General features: G+C 50.2%; 1 protein-coding gene across 2 annotated transcripts in view; it reads right to left on the reverse strand.

Annotated features, from left to right (window-relative positions):
- The window catches only part of GPCPD1 (glycerophosphocholine phosphodiesterase 1), a 1,217,556-nt gene that overhangs the window by 293,540 nt on the left and 908,941 nt on the right, over window positions 1-15,075 (reverse strand). For both annotated transcript variants that reach the window (XM_069608267.1, XM_069608268.1), the window contains one exon: window positions 7,413-7,478. In XM_069608267.1, the coding sequence (XP_069464368.1) occupies window positions 7,413-7,478 (66 nt within the window). The remainder of the gene's footprint in view (window positions 1-7,412; window positions 7,479-15,075) is intronic.

Raw genomic sequence — 15,075 nt, forward strand, 5'->3', positions numbered from 1 at the left:
GAGTGGGTGGATGCGTATGTTAGAATGATTGGGTTTGGCCCTGGGGATTTGAAGGTGGGGTGTGAGCGGTTAGGAGTTTCAGTTGCAGTTGGTGAGAAATCGCGGGAGAGGGGTTTCAGGAAGGGTGAAGCGAGGGGAGAAGGTGGTGATTGGGGGAAAGAGGTAGTGGGTTGAGACAGGGGAGGCAAAGAGTGCTGAGAGATTGAGGGGGACCAGGTACTTTCCTCTTTAGTGTCTTTGTTGCGATTGGTGTATGAGAGAGGGTAGGGGGTCGGAGGGGGAGAGGGATGAGGCTTCAGTTCTTGCCAGGGCTAGGCGTGCAGTTTTTAGGGAGGGGAAAGGGTATGGTCGGGGGGAAGATGGTGGGGGTTTGTGGGAAAGGCGGGGGTGGATGATTGCAGGGCGGGTGTGCCCGGTATGATAGTGAGGGGAACGGGCATGATCAACGTAGGCTGGTTGGTGGTGGGGTTCAGGGGAGCAGTGGTCTTAGGGTGGTTGAATTGCCATCATGGTCCTCTGGCTTGGTGTTTGGAAAGGGGAAGGGTAGGGGATGTGAAGGAGGATGGGATGATATGGGAAGGGGGGGGGACAGGAGGCAAGGCAGACCGGAGTGGAGGCGGTCCACGGTGGTCCTTTCCGGCAAACCCTGGTGGAGTGGGTTCACTCATGGTTAGTATGAGCTATTAGGTGTAGTTTCAGGTGCAATTTACACTTTATTGAACTTTATAAGTCCGGCTATATCACTGGGTGAGATTAGTCTTGGTTTCAGGGTTCCACTAAGCAGGGTGATATTATTCACTTATTCTAGGTTTTAGTGTATTAGTTTTACTAGGCTGCAGATATTAGGCCGTCTTGAAGTGTAGCTAGACCTTAGGATATGCTGATTAGGCGGCTTATTTAGTTGCAACTACAGCACAGTTCCGCTGTTGGGTAGGCTTTCTTCTAGTAAGCTGGAATACAGGTAAGCTATTGGGGAGAAATTGAATGTAGCACCACCACAGGTATGGTTTTAGGTGGACTTTTAAGTGCAGTTTAGGAGGGCTTTCTAATTGGAGTTCTAAATTCAATGGGGGCACGCTATTAGGCACACTTCTAGATACAAGGAAGGGGCCTATTAGGCCCACTTCTAAATTTGAGTTTTGTACAGATAGGATATTAGGGATGCTTCTATATTCAGCTAATAACTCAACGCTACTGGGCACACTATTGCACAGAGAGGGATATTATGTACACAGAGAGGATATTAGGCATACTTCCAAGTTCAATTTGCACAGACAGGGTATTTAGGGATACTTCTGAATTCAACTAGGGCAAGTTATTAGGCACACTTCTAAATTCGGGCAAGGTGCACTATTAGGTCCACTTCTAAAATTAGCTTTGCACACAGAGAGGATAGTTGGGGACACTTCTAAATTCAACTTTGGGCAGAGGGGATATTTAGGCACACTTCTAAATTCAAGTTTTGCACAGAGACTCTTTTAGGCACACCTCTAGATTCAACTTTACACAGAGATGATATTAGACTATTAGGTACACTTCTAAATTCAACTTTCACAGGGTGGCTATTGGGGGCACTTCAAAATTCAACTTTTCAGAGGATATTGGGCACACTTCTAAATTTAACTTTTCACAGAGAGGATATTGGGCACACTTCTAGATCCAACTTTTCACATAGACGCTATTGGGCACACTTCTAAATTCAACTTTCACATAGAAGCTATTGGGCACACTTCTAAATTCAACTTTCACACAGAAGCTATTGGGCACACTTCTAAATTCAACTTTCACACAGAAGCTATTGGGCGCACTTCTTAAATTCAACTTTTCACAGAGAGGCTGTTGGGCACATTTCTAGAATCAACTATGGATGGAGAGGATATTATGCAAATTTCCAAGGTGAACTAGGGGATGCTACTTGGCACAGTTCTAAATCTAACTTTGCACAGGGAGGTTATTAGGCACACTTCTAGCTTCAACGGTTAGTTTCGTGTTTTATGAATGCAACTATATCACAGACATGTTTGTAAATGCACACTTCTAAATGTAATGCTACCACAATATGAAGATTTTACAATGGTTTAGTTTCTAGGTTGAGTGGTAGGGTAGTATGGTGGGAAGTAATTGCTTCTGACCCTGCCCTTGCCACACTTACTTATTGTCGGCTTCTTGTTTCTCCTGCGGATACCTGCAGATAAGATCTGGAGTCGTCTCTGTCTCTGAAGGAGTCGTCCTTTGCCTCAGGTCCTTAGCCGATGGGCTGCCGGGCAGAGGGCTGCACTAGGAGAACTGGTAATGGAGGGGAATCCTCTTGGCTAGACCAATCAGAGCGGGATGGGCGGGTCGGGAGGTGGGAGGGAGCAGAATCGGGAAGAGGGTGCGGGTTGGGAACGGGGAGGCATGTGGGAGACTGGGGCGTCTGGGGGCCTTGCAAATATTTTAAAAGATGGCCCGGAGGGGCAGCAGGAGCGCTACAGATGCACAGTAAACTCACGGCTATCTTTGGACAAAGAGGCACACTGCTTCTATGAGGCCGTTAGGCCAACACACACGGTCCTAAGGACCAATCAGAGCGGGATGGGTGGGGCAGGAGGGAGCAGAATCAGGAAGAGGGAGCGGAATCAGGGGGTGGGTGCGGGGTGGGAACGGGGAGGCAAGCGGGGGACAGGGGGGCCTGGGGGCCTTGCAAAAGTTTTAAAAGATGGCCCGGAGGGGCAGCAGGAGCGCTACAGATGCACAGTAAACTCACCGGCTATCTTTGGACAAAGAGAATGGTCACTAAATGGCAGCAGCACTACTTCAAAATCACACATATAGCTAAATGCAGTGGTATTCCCACATATGTAATCTAAGGGGGCTGTGCTGCTACCATTAGACCAGGTACATTGGCCAGGGCTATCGCTTTTAGTTCTTCCATTGAGATGCCATAAGTCCCAATCGTGTAGAACATTTCTCTACACTCTACCCCTCGCATTACACTTGTTTTAACCATGATGTTAGTTGTGAGGATATTGGAAAATTGAGCTTTAAGAGTAGAAATTCCACATTGGGCATTAAGATCACCACCCAAGATTACCATATCATTGCCATGGATGGTTCCCCAATTCGAGAGTATGGTGTCCAACTGATCTTCTATGAACTCCATACACTCTTTAGTCGGGGGATCGTATACATTTACAATTAGCACATTTGGAATTAAAATGCCATCTTTTCCTTTGATTTCAACTGCTATAATATAGTCGTTCTCAAGTGTGTCAGGTAGTTCACTCGACCAAAACTCATGGCTAATACCCATAAGTAAACCGCCATACGGACAACCTTTTTCTCCCTTCTTTGCTTGATGTTGATAAATGCAGCGAGAGTCAACGTGAAAGTCTGACATTAGCCGGGTTTCTTGTAATAGGAATATAGGATGCTTGATAATATTATCAAGCGATCCTCCCTTACAAAGAATGTGAGTGTGGACCTGAGTGTTCCATGAGGTGATGGCTCATGGTTGACTCACTTCCAGCTGGCTCAATACATTTTTGAGCGATTTCCAACCTGCTTGGTTTTCAGCATAGCTTTCAGGTTGTTTTGTTAAATACTTACCCGCAAGGTTAGGTTTATTTTTACAGGTACTGCACTGGACACAGGCCTGTGAATCTATGTTGGTAGGAATAGGAATATCTAGGTCATAACCAACAAAATTAATTGAGTCCACTTGAGATCGAATAGCAGCCGCAGTTGCTGGCAGAACACAATGTACTAGCGTGACAGCACCGAATTGATATTTGAGTGGTTGAACAAACTCAAAATCACACAATTTAAAAATATGCAATTCAAGGATCTTGGTGCAAAGGTCAAGCAGTGAAGGTCTGTTGAAAGATTTCTTTGATCGTGTAACCGTTTGTTCACTGAATGTAACCACTCTATTGTCAATCAAGGTGTTAGATTTTCCAAAATTCCCCCCCGGCCCTCCTCCCTGCAATGAGCAGGCTTCACAACAGGTTGTTTCCCACTCATATCATGAGTAATGGTTTCGCCTGTTTCAGATAGACACATGCTGGGAGTTCAATATGGAGGGAGCCGTGGGGGTCTTCCTTGCAGCATTATCATTAGTTGCCAGCCAGCTCGTTAGTGTTACCAATTTCTCTGAAGCTCTCCTTTTCTTTCTGTTAACTTGTTTCCTAAAGCGTTTAGCTTTGGCTTTAATAGCCAAAAGTGAGGTAACAGGTGAAATCATAGGAAGGCTATGATCACTGTTTTAATCGTCGCTAGCAACACATGGTACTGGTGAAGGAGATCTTTGCTTAGGTTTTTTCACTCACTCGTTTCCTTCGTTCTTTTTGAGTTAAGTTTCTAGTTGGGGATTCAGTGATATTATACGAGTTGGCAGCTTCAATATCTTCGGCTGGATGAGTGGTAACACTGGGTTCATATTTCTATATGGCTATTTGAATTTTCAACAGGACAAGGAGGGTAGGCACTCTTTTGCTTGCAGAAGGGAGTCCAATGTTTGGCCATTTTTCATAGTTTGACAATATGTTTGGTTGGTCAGTTTAATCAAGATTTTCAAGGCAAAATGTATTAAACCAATAGCAGGAAAGGGCAATGGTTCGGAGAGAATACTTTTTATGCTCAGTTGGGGGGTGTAGACAGTTAGGCTCATTGTGAACGGATATGTTAATCCCCTCAGATGCTACCGGTAGTTCCGGTCTCTGATAGCTAGGAAGGCCGGATAGTGGTAGCAATGAGTGAGTACTGGAAAGACGGGAGGATGGGTCGGCCACATGGCATGATGATTCAGTGGTGTGGTTGGTAGGTTTATCATGCATGTGGTCAGCCATTGCAACCTCTGCTTCAGCGGTAGCACGGTTTGCCCCACACAAACGGTAGCACAATTTCAGCAGAGAATTATCATCAATGGCATCAGAGGAAGAACCAGGAGGCATACAATCGCCCATGCCCCCAATAGGTTGATGGATTTCAGCCACAATAGTACTGCCAGTGTTAACAGTTTGACATGCCTTTGTTTGCGAATTATCTACATTCTTGAAGAAGTTTGTAATGGGAACAGAGTTACCAACAACTTTAGATTTACAAGCACGAGTCTTAGCGGCTTTAGAGACTGATGGGATAGTTGTATCCATGTTGCAGTTTTTACTGTTTAAGGAAACACGTTCCTCGCGTTGATAGCCTGAGGCTTTTCCATAGGGTTTACAGTTCCTTAAATTATAATGTTTGTTTTTGGTTATAGTCTTGCCCGGCCTGTTGGATAAAAGCCGTGGGGGTCTTCCTTGCAGCATTATCATTAGTTGCCAGCCAGCTCGTTAGTGTTACCAATTTCTCTGAAGCTCTCCTTTTCTTTCTGTTAACTTGTTTCCTAAAGCGTTTAGCTTTGGCTTTAATAGCCAAAAGTGAGGTAACAGGTGAATTCATAGGTAGGCTATGATCACTGTTTTCATCGTCGCTAGCAACACATGGTACTGGTGAAGGAGATCTTTGCTTAGGTTTTTTCACTCACTCGTTTCCTTCGTTCTTTTTGAGTTAAGTTTCTAGTTGGGGATTCAGTGATATTATATGAGTTGGCAGCTTCAATATCTTCGGCTGGATGAGTGGTAACACTGGGTTCATATTTCTATATGGCTAATTGAATTTTCAACAGGACAAGGAGGGTAGGCACTCTTTTGCTTGCAGAAGGGAGTCCAATGTTTGGCCATTTTTCATAGTTTGACAATATGTTTGGTTGGTCAGTTTAATCAAGATTTTCAAGGCAAAATGTATTAAACCAATAGCAGGAAAGGGCAATGGTTCGGAGAGAATACTTTTTATGCTCAGTTGGGGGGTGTAGACAGTTAGGCTCATTGTGAACGGATATGTTAATCCCCTCAGATGCTACCGGTAGTTCCGGTCTCTGATAGCTAGGAAGGCCGGATAGTGGTAGCAATGAGTGAGTACTGGAAAGACGGGAGGATGGGTCGGCCACATGGCATGATGATTCAGTGGTGTGGTTGGTAGGTTTATCATGCATGTGGTCAGCCATTGCAACCTCTGCTTCAGCGGTAGCACGGTTTGCCCCACACAAACGGTAGCACAATTTCAGCAGAGAATTATCATCAATGGCATCAGAGGAAGAACCAGGAGGCATACAATCGCCCATGCCCCCAATAGGTTGATGGATTTCAGCCACAATAGTACTGCCAGTGTTAACAGTTTGACATGCCTTTGTTTGCGAATTATCTACATTCTTGAAGAAGTTTGTAATGGGAACAGAGTTACCAACAACTTTAGATTTACAAGCACGAGTCTTAGCGGCTTTAGAGACTGATGGGATAGTTGTATCCATGTTGCAGTTTTTACTGTTTAAGGATACACGTTCCTCGCGTTGATAGCCTGAGGCTTTTCCATAGGGTTTACAGTTCCTTAAATTATAATGTTTGTTTTTGGTTATAGTCTTGCCCGGCCTGTTGGATAAAAGCCCGGGCTGGGTCTTACCTCAGAACGTGAGATTAAGGATCCGAAGGGCAATGCAATTAGTGTGTAACGAAGTACCGGCAGCACCCGTGGCGCCGAACACCTCAAAACGCACTCTTCTACCACACTCCGCTACAAACCCTCCTCATAGCGGCTTTGTGGAGAAGTAGAGGCGGGATCCCAGGCAGCAATGAACAGGAAGGAAAGACTGCCTCCAGGGAAATGCACACAAACGTATCTCCGCACAGCTCGCTCATCTACCACACTCTGCAACCTTGTATTTAAAAGAAACTATTTTTTACAATATATAGTGTTTCATTGTTTCTTTGGAGCACCATATGTATGCTACAACTTCTTTGTACCAAGCTACAGCCCCCTCTTCCTCCTAAGATATGCCTGGCTGACCTGTCCATGGTACCAACATTCTCAGGTGGTAAAGCCTTATACTAAGAGTGGAGTTTATGTACGGTCTAAGATGTATGGTTTTTATGAAGCCTCTAGTTGAACTTTAGAAAAACTGTCCAAACACATAGCTATGCAAAATGTCATCTGGGTGTTTTAAATTATTTTTTTATAAACATGCCAATCATTTGTATTCTCCATTTCCTACCTCAAAAATTTGCTGATGGCACCAGTTAAAAGTGCTGTAGGTTAAGACAAATCCAACAAATGACCTTCTATGTTGGAAACTAATCATCAAACACCATTTTAGAAATTAGCATTGTTATAAAGTGCTCATAGTCTTAAAGTGAAGCAAGGAATAGGAGGTCTTACACTGGTGAGAATGTTTAAATCAGCAACTTCCATCGTCCTCCCTTCTCTGGTAGTATGATATGATTTCTCCGATACAGTGGACAGTTACACCGGTACTCCGGGATCACATTACTATTAAAACATGTAAGCCACTTTCTCAATCCACAGAAAAATATGAGTTAATCCATGACAATGAACATTCTTACCCTTTGTTGACAAATCCATTTGATTTCAATATTAAATCCAACATCTTCGGGCACAGATTCCAAAGCCTGAGGGGGAAAAAAAAAGATCTTGAAACTAAGCTAATGGTTGAAAGTACCTTCTATGTTTTGGAAAGCTAACATCTGCACTACCATTTAATCGTCAAACATTTAAGCCAAGCCATTTCAGTAAACAACACAAGCATGTTAACTATAATAAATAGAAATCTAGTGAATGAAAATACTCCTGGACTCATGTTGTTACTAATGAAGTCACACTGCTATCTTTTGCCCTGCTTACTCATTTCCTTTCTCTTTAATATTCAAACCGATCATGTGGAAAGTTAGCTTTAGTTTGTTCTCTGTTTTTGGATCCGGCATTATCTTTTCAAAGAAAACAAGTCTTGCTTTCAGAAGGGGAGCGAAGCACTTTGGATAAAATAATGTTCCCTCAAGTATATTTTAAAGTTTATACTTCATAGAAAAAGATATATTTAGGCTAAAAGGAAAGTGACAGGTTTTGAAGTCACTGAGGGGAATGTTTCGTAGTTCTGACCTGGTCAGGTAGGGTAAACAGCAAGGCTTAAGTGCAACCGGGTACCTAGAATAATTTTAAAGTGTGCCTGAGGGTTAACAAGCGACCTATGCATCGGCTCCTCTGAAAGGAGGTAGGAAGAGAGATTTATTATCAGCTATGTGTGTACAGGTCCACATGCTGTTGGGTCCCCCAAAGATAGGTATAGATCCAATGCTAACAAATGTTTAAGGACTTGGCGCTCCGTATGGAACAAGTTACTTACCTGTAACTGTTGTTCTCCAGCATGGGTCTGGCATGGATTCACATGCTCATGAATATTCCCCGTCGTCAGGCTGGGAATCCTCGGTAAAGAAAAAACCAGTATCAGTTTCGTTTCTGATCTGTCTTTCGTAGTAACAACCAATCACTGGTCTCTGCGTCATACTGACCACAGCCAATGACTGCCCTCTACCTAAGCACCGCCTCTGGCAGCCATCTTCAGATTTGGAAGCACGTGAAGTGGCAGTATGACCAAGTGAAGAGCCGCAGAGGGGTAGGCGGGAGGGTTCGCATGTGAATCCATGCCAGACCCATGCTGGAGAACAACAGTTACAGGTAAGTAACTTGTTCCTTCTCCAGCATGGGGTCTGGCATGGATTCACATGCTCATGAATAAAGAATACATAGCAGTACACACATGCACAACCACGGGAGGTGGCAAAGGCTCAACATCAAGCATCACATCAACTCAACATTAAGCATCTTACCTCCTCACCAGGCTCACCTCAGGCGAACAGGTTGCGCAGCACTGCTTGGCCGACCCTGGACTCCTCCCTGGAATCCCGGTCGACGCAGTAGAATTTCGTGAAGGTGTGCGTCGACCTCCACGTAGCAGCCCTGCATATGTCCAGCAGGGGCACACCAGATAGGAACGCCGTGGTAGCTGCGATCGCTCTGGTGGAATGGGCTCTCGGACGGCCAGGCAGCGGTCGGTTTGCCAACCGGTGACAGCACATGATACAGCCGGAGAGCCATCTGGAGATGGAAGCCTTCGAGAGAGCCTTCCCCTGATTGACAGGTCCAAAGTTCACAAAGAGTTGTGACGTCTTCCGAAAACCCTTCGTGCGGTCCACGTAGAACTTCAGCGCTCTAGCTACATCCAGCGAGTGCAAAGTCCTCTCAGCCGGCGACGAAGGCGACGGGAAGAACACAGGTAACACTAAGGGTTCGTTGAGATGGAAGTCCGACGGTACCTTGGGCATGAAGGAGGGGTGCGTCCTGAGCACTACCCTCGTGTCGTGGAAAGTCAAGTACGGGGCCTTGCAGGAAAGGGCCTGGATCTCTCCCACTCGTCGTGCGGAGGTGATGGCCACAAGAAAAGCTGTTTTCCACGATAGAAACTTCAACGGGGCCGAGTGCAGAGGCTCGAACGGAGGTCCCATGAGCTTGGTCAGCACCACGTTGAGCTCCCACGCCGGGGCCGGAGCCTTCACCGGCGGGAACGATCTGAACAGTCCCTTCATGAACTCTTTCACCAGACGATGAGACCACAAGGACGTCCGCCCCGTGGTTCTGGTGTATCGGGAGATCGCAGCAAGATGAATCTTGATGGACGCGTGTGCCAGACCAGCTTTGGCCAGCGTCAGCAGGTACGGCAGTACTTGGGGAGCCGTAATCCGTAGAGGGTTAATCTTCTGTGCGCGGCACCAGACAGAGAACCTCTTCCATTTGTGTCCGTAGCATTTAAGAGTCGAGGACGCCCTGGCCTTTGCAAGAACCTCTCTGCAATCGGCCGGTATGTCGTATCCTCCAAACTCTAGCGCTGCAGGAGCCAGGCCTGCAAGTTCAGCGACTTCGGGTCGTGGTGGAGGATGGCGCCTCCTTCCCTGGAGAGTAGATCCGCGTCCGCCGGCAGCTTGATCGGCGGGGACGCTGACAAGTCCAGCAAGTCCGGGAACCATATCTGCCTCGGCCACGCAGGTGCGACGAGGATCATCCTGCACCGTGACCTCTTGAGCTGGTTGATGAGCCGGATTAGCAGAGGCAAAGGAGGGAACGCGTAGAGGAACAGGCCCTCCCAGGGGAACGAGAAAGCATCGCCCATGCTCCTCGTCTGGGGAAACCTGCTGGCGAACCTCCGGCACTTGGTGTTCGTCGCCGTCGCGAACAGGTCGATCTGGGGTGTGCCCCACCGTCGGAAGAGGCGATCCACCAGATCCTGCCGTAGTTCCCACTCGTGGCACGAGCGCAGCTCCCTGCTGAGTGAGTCGGCGATGGTGTTTTTTATCCCTGCCAGATGAAACGGCACCAGAAAAATCCCTTGGGCGACGGCCCAATGCCACAGGTCCTGCGCCTCCTTGGACAGCGCTGGGGACCTGGTTCCGCCCCGTTTCCTGATGTAAAACATGGTGGTGGTGTTGTCGGTGAAGATCCTCACCACCTTGCCCTTGAGGGACGGAAGGAAGGACCTGAGGGCCCAAAACACTGCACGGAGCTCCAGGACGTTGATATGCAGGGACTTCTCCGTCGGGAGCCAGAGTCCCCTTGCGTGCAGATTTTCGGTGTGCGCTCCCCACCCTTCCAGGGAGGCATCCGTGGTCACAGTCTCCTGGTGGGCTGGGGCCTGGAAGTCCATGCCCGCCGTCAGATGCGCGCGGGTGCCCCACCACCGTATCGCTCGTCGGAAGCTCTCGTCGAGCTTGATCCTTTCCTCGAAGCTGCCCGTCGTCTGGATCCAGCGCGCATCCAGGAATTCTTGCAACGGGCGCATCCGGAGCCTGCACATGGGAATGAGGTAGATGCAGGAAGACATCATCCCGAGGAGGGACTTGATGGACCTCACTTTGGCCGCGTCGGCCACCAACATCCGTTGCACCTTGCCCAAGATGGTCCTGGTCCTCTCCTCCGACGGGGAGGCCAGAAGGGACACTGTGTCGAGCCTCGCTCCCAGAAACAGTGCGACTTGCGCGGGCACCAGGTGGGATTTGGCGTAGTTCACGGAGAATCCCAGGTCCGTGAGGAGTTGGACGGTCCTTGCCGTGTGGGCCACGGCGAGCTCCCTCGTCTTGGCGCGGATGAGCCAGTCGTCCAGGTAGGGGTAGACGTGAATCCCCTCGCGGCGCAGCTGCGCCGCCACCGGTGCGAGGCACTTGGTGAATACCCTGGGAGCCGACCGTAGTCCGAAGGGAAGGGCTTTGAACTGGTAATGACGCCCTTGGACCACGAACCTGAGGAATTTCCGGTGCCCCTTTAGGATGGGAATGTGGAAGTAGGCATCCTCCAAATCCAACGACGATAGGAAGTCTCCTTCCTCCAGCTGACCCAGGACGTGCTGGAGGGTGACCATCCGGAACTTCTGCGCCTTGATGAACTTGTTCAGACGTCGCAGGTCTAGGATGGGGCGCCATCCTCCCGTCTTCTTCTTCACGAGGAAGTATCTCGAGTAGACTCCGGAGCCCCGAAGCCCCTTTGGGACGAGTTCGATGGCGCCCTTCCTGAGCATCGCCTTTACCTCCAGGAGAAGTTGAGGGGCGTGAAGTTCTTTCCTGGCCACGGGGGGGACGCGCGGGCACCTTCTTTGAAACTCGAGCGCGTGGCCCCGGGCCAGGGCGTCCAGCACCCAACGGTCGGTGGAGATGGACTCCCACACGCTGACGAAGCCCGCCAGCCGGCCTCCCACCGGGGTGCTTCGGTGGGGGCCCGACCCCGCGGCCGGTTCAATCCTGCTTGGACGCGGCCTTGCCGCCTTGACCTCCTTGGCGACGACGGCGGGGTCCGCTAGACTTGCCTCGTCCTCTGTAGGCCTCTTGCGACGACGAGCGGGCCGCTTGACGGTAGGAAGCGAAACCGCCGCCGGAACCTTTGGAGGCGCCCTTGCCTCCGCTGCTCCGAAAGGGCGTCGTCGTTGCTGCAGAACTCCAAGGGCCCGGGCCGTCTCAGTATCCGCCTTGATGGCCTGAAGGGAATCGTCCACTGTCTTCCCAAACAGATTGTTCCCGTCGAAGGGCATGTCCAGGACTCTGGTCTGGACGTCCTGCCGGAAGTCCGTAGCTTTGAGCCATCCACGACGTCGAAGGCAAACGCCGTTGCCCAGCTGGCGGAACCCAGTGTCGGCGATGTCCGTCGCCACGGTGATGGCGTGGTCCGAGGCCACCTCACCTTCCTGCAGGATCTCCAGGGCCTCCGCCCTCTTGTCTTCCGGCAGAAAATCCAGCAGGGGAGCTATCTTGTACCAGAGCTCCCTGTCGTAGCGAGCCACGATAGCCAAGGCGTTGGCCGCTTTAATCGTCGTTGCTGCCGACGAGATGACTCTACGTCCCATAGCATCCAATTTCCTTCCCTCGCCGTCCGGCGGGGAAGTCGATGTGGAGGCCGCACCCCCCCCCGCTTTCTTCCTGGCTGCCGCGGAGACGACGGAATCCGGGGTAGGCTGCGCCCGGAGGCACAGGGGGGCCGTGTCCGGGACCCGGTACTTTTTCTCGTACCGGTCTCTTCTAGCTGGCGTCGTGGAAGGGTTCTTGAGGAGGGAAAGGCCCTCATCCCAAATGTCGTCCAACAGAGGCACTGCGAGGATCGTCTTCCTCTCGGCCTCGCGCCGCTGATAAAGGAAGCCTTCCTTTTTCTTCTCCTCAGGGCAGAGTTGGAAAAGCTCGGAAGCCCTGGAGATCATGGAGTGGAAAGATCCGATCTCGTCGGGCGGAGAAGCCCTGGCGGGAGGCGACGACGGAAAATCCTCGTCGTATGCCTCGTCGTCCGTACCCGTCGCTGCCGTGTCAGTCCCCGTATCATCCCCTCGGGTGGACGGGGAGGAGGGCTGGACGGGGCGCGACGGTTGAAAAGGAGGTGGTGGATGGATCCTTCTTTTCTTGGTAGGGGGAACACCAGAAGGTCCCGGTTCTGGATCCCCCGACGGGAGAGGTTCCTCCGTCGGTAACGGTAGCCTCGTCCTTATCTCGGAGCATAAGGACTGTATGGCCAACAAAATGGCCGCCGAGTTGTCTCGCGGCGCTGGCAGAGGGGAGTCCGACGGGCGAGCAGGGGCCCCGTCGGTATCCTCGACGATGTCGTCGTCGTCACCTGCGTCGGGATCCATTCCGACGGGCTGGCCTTCTTCCACGCCTAGGCCGTGGCTTAAGACCTCGATCAACTCCTCTTCTGAGGTTGAGGCCGGATCTACGACGACGCCCTGCCCCCCCTTCTTCTTCCCCACGGAGGGTTTCACGGGGGTCCTATCAATGGGCACAAAAGAAGACTCCCTCCGAGGAGGCAGGGAGATTCTGGGCCCCGAGGTCGCCACCACTGGTGCAGCCTCCACAGGCTGAGCCAGGGCCGCCGCGACCGTTTCGATAGAGGGCTTGGTCGGATGGATCAAGGCCTTCACCACCTTAGGTGCGCTCACCGCCTTATCCTTGAGGGAGGGGGCACTGCCACGCTCCTCCTCTGCCTTAGAGCTCGACCGGGGCCTCTCCAGGAGCTTCGCCGGGTGCTCGGCCTTCCTCTTACCCGACCCAGAGCGTTGGCTCGTGGTTGATGGTGCCGGGGAGGGTGCGCCCTGCCTGGCGCCCGTAGAGCCCGACCGTTCGGCGCTCCCGGTGCCAGCGGACTCGCGGTGCTTGGCCTTATGTTGGGCCCCCGTCGCCGGGGCGCCCTCAAAGGTCTTAGAAGACCGCTCGGATTTCTTCTTCTTCTCGCCAGACGGGCTCTTACCCTCCAGCCAGTTGGCGAGACGTTGATGGCGGTCCTTCATGGTCCGTTCCGACATGTTGCCGCAAAACGCACAGTCCTTCTCCACGTGCGTCTTGTCCTCATGAAGGCAGTAAAGGCAGAAAGAGTGTTCGTCCTCCTTAAAGACGTTCTGCAGCTGGCATCCAGGGCAGACCCTGAACAGCTTTCCGGGCGTCGAGCTTCCCTTCTCCTGGGCCATCTCCGAGACCGGGCCTGAGAAGCTTCTGGAGTCCTCCGAAGTGTAGCTCGACGAAATCTTCACCCTTGAGGGGCACAGACGAATCCGACACGGGTCCCCGTTGATCGGATGTAGGATCGGTGGAGCTTGAGGCTCTTTTGACCGAAAGAATCGAAGTTTTTTTGAGAAAAATCGCGAAAAATAGCACTAACGCTCGAGAGCAATAGCACGAGGATCCCAACACATGAACGTGCGGTAAAAATCTGAAGATGGCTGCCAGAGGCGGTGCTTAGGTAGAGGGCAGTCATTGGCTGTGGTCAGTATGACGCAGAGACCAGTGATTGGTTGTTACTACGAAAGACAGATCAGAAACGAAACTGATACTGGTTTTTTCTTTACCGAGGATTCCCAGCCTGACGACGGGGAATATTCATGAGCATGTGAATCCATGCCAGACCCCATGCTGGAGAACTTGGGGCACTTTCTGAAGGGGAGCCGAGTGAACAGTAACTTGCAAAGGGGCATCTTCATCAGTGCCTGACCACAGCCTGTCAATGATTGGGTGCTGTGGAGGTCAGTGCTAGGCAGCTCCCCTTCCAGGTGTTCTTGTCTCCAGTGGCAGTGGTATAGCAGACGTCAAAGGCTCTTTGGGAAAGTATGACAGGTGTGAAGCCAATGAAGAGATACTGAAGAGTGGGAGGACGTGAAGACTGTCAAGCCTCAAAGAGGTGCAACAACAGAAGCAGAAGGCACAGAATAACCACAGCGATGATAGTTTAGGTAGTAAAAGTATTTTTAGTGTACCAGTGTGTTAAGATGGATTTCTAGAATCTGGGCTGGCGGGCAGATTTTAGGTGGCTAGCCTAGTTCTATTTATCAGGGGAACTCAGAGGTTACTTAAAACCCAATCAAGGAAGCAATGCAGAGCAGTCAAGGCTATTCTCAGGAGAGGATGAGTAGGGGACACATAGTGAAGCACACAATGATTCAATTTAGACAGGAATGTACAAAAATACTATATTTATTCTAGGCCCAAAACACACAAAGTAAAACAAGCAAGGGATAATATCGCACATCATTCAAAATTAAACATATACAGTCACCATAGGTTGTACAATGCATTCAATAACTTAAATTAATAAAATACGGTAAGTATGCGTTGCAGTAAACTGGAACTAGGTCACAAGAAATATGCCATAGCTTCAGAAGTCCAATCCCTTTGAAGAGTGGAGCCTTGTTCCTAAAAG

This window comes from Ambystoma mexicanum, chromosome 4q (genome assembly GCF_040938575.1).
Source record: "Ambystoma mexicanum isolate Mex_15411 chromosome 4q, UKY_AmexF1_1, whole genome shotgun sequence".
In the NCBI taxonomy this organism is placed as follows: domain Eukaryota; kingdom Metazoa; phylum Chordata; class Amphibia; order Caudata; family Ambystomatidae; genus Ambystoma; species Ambystoma mexicanum.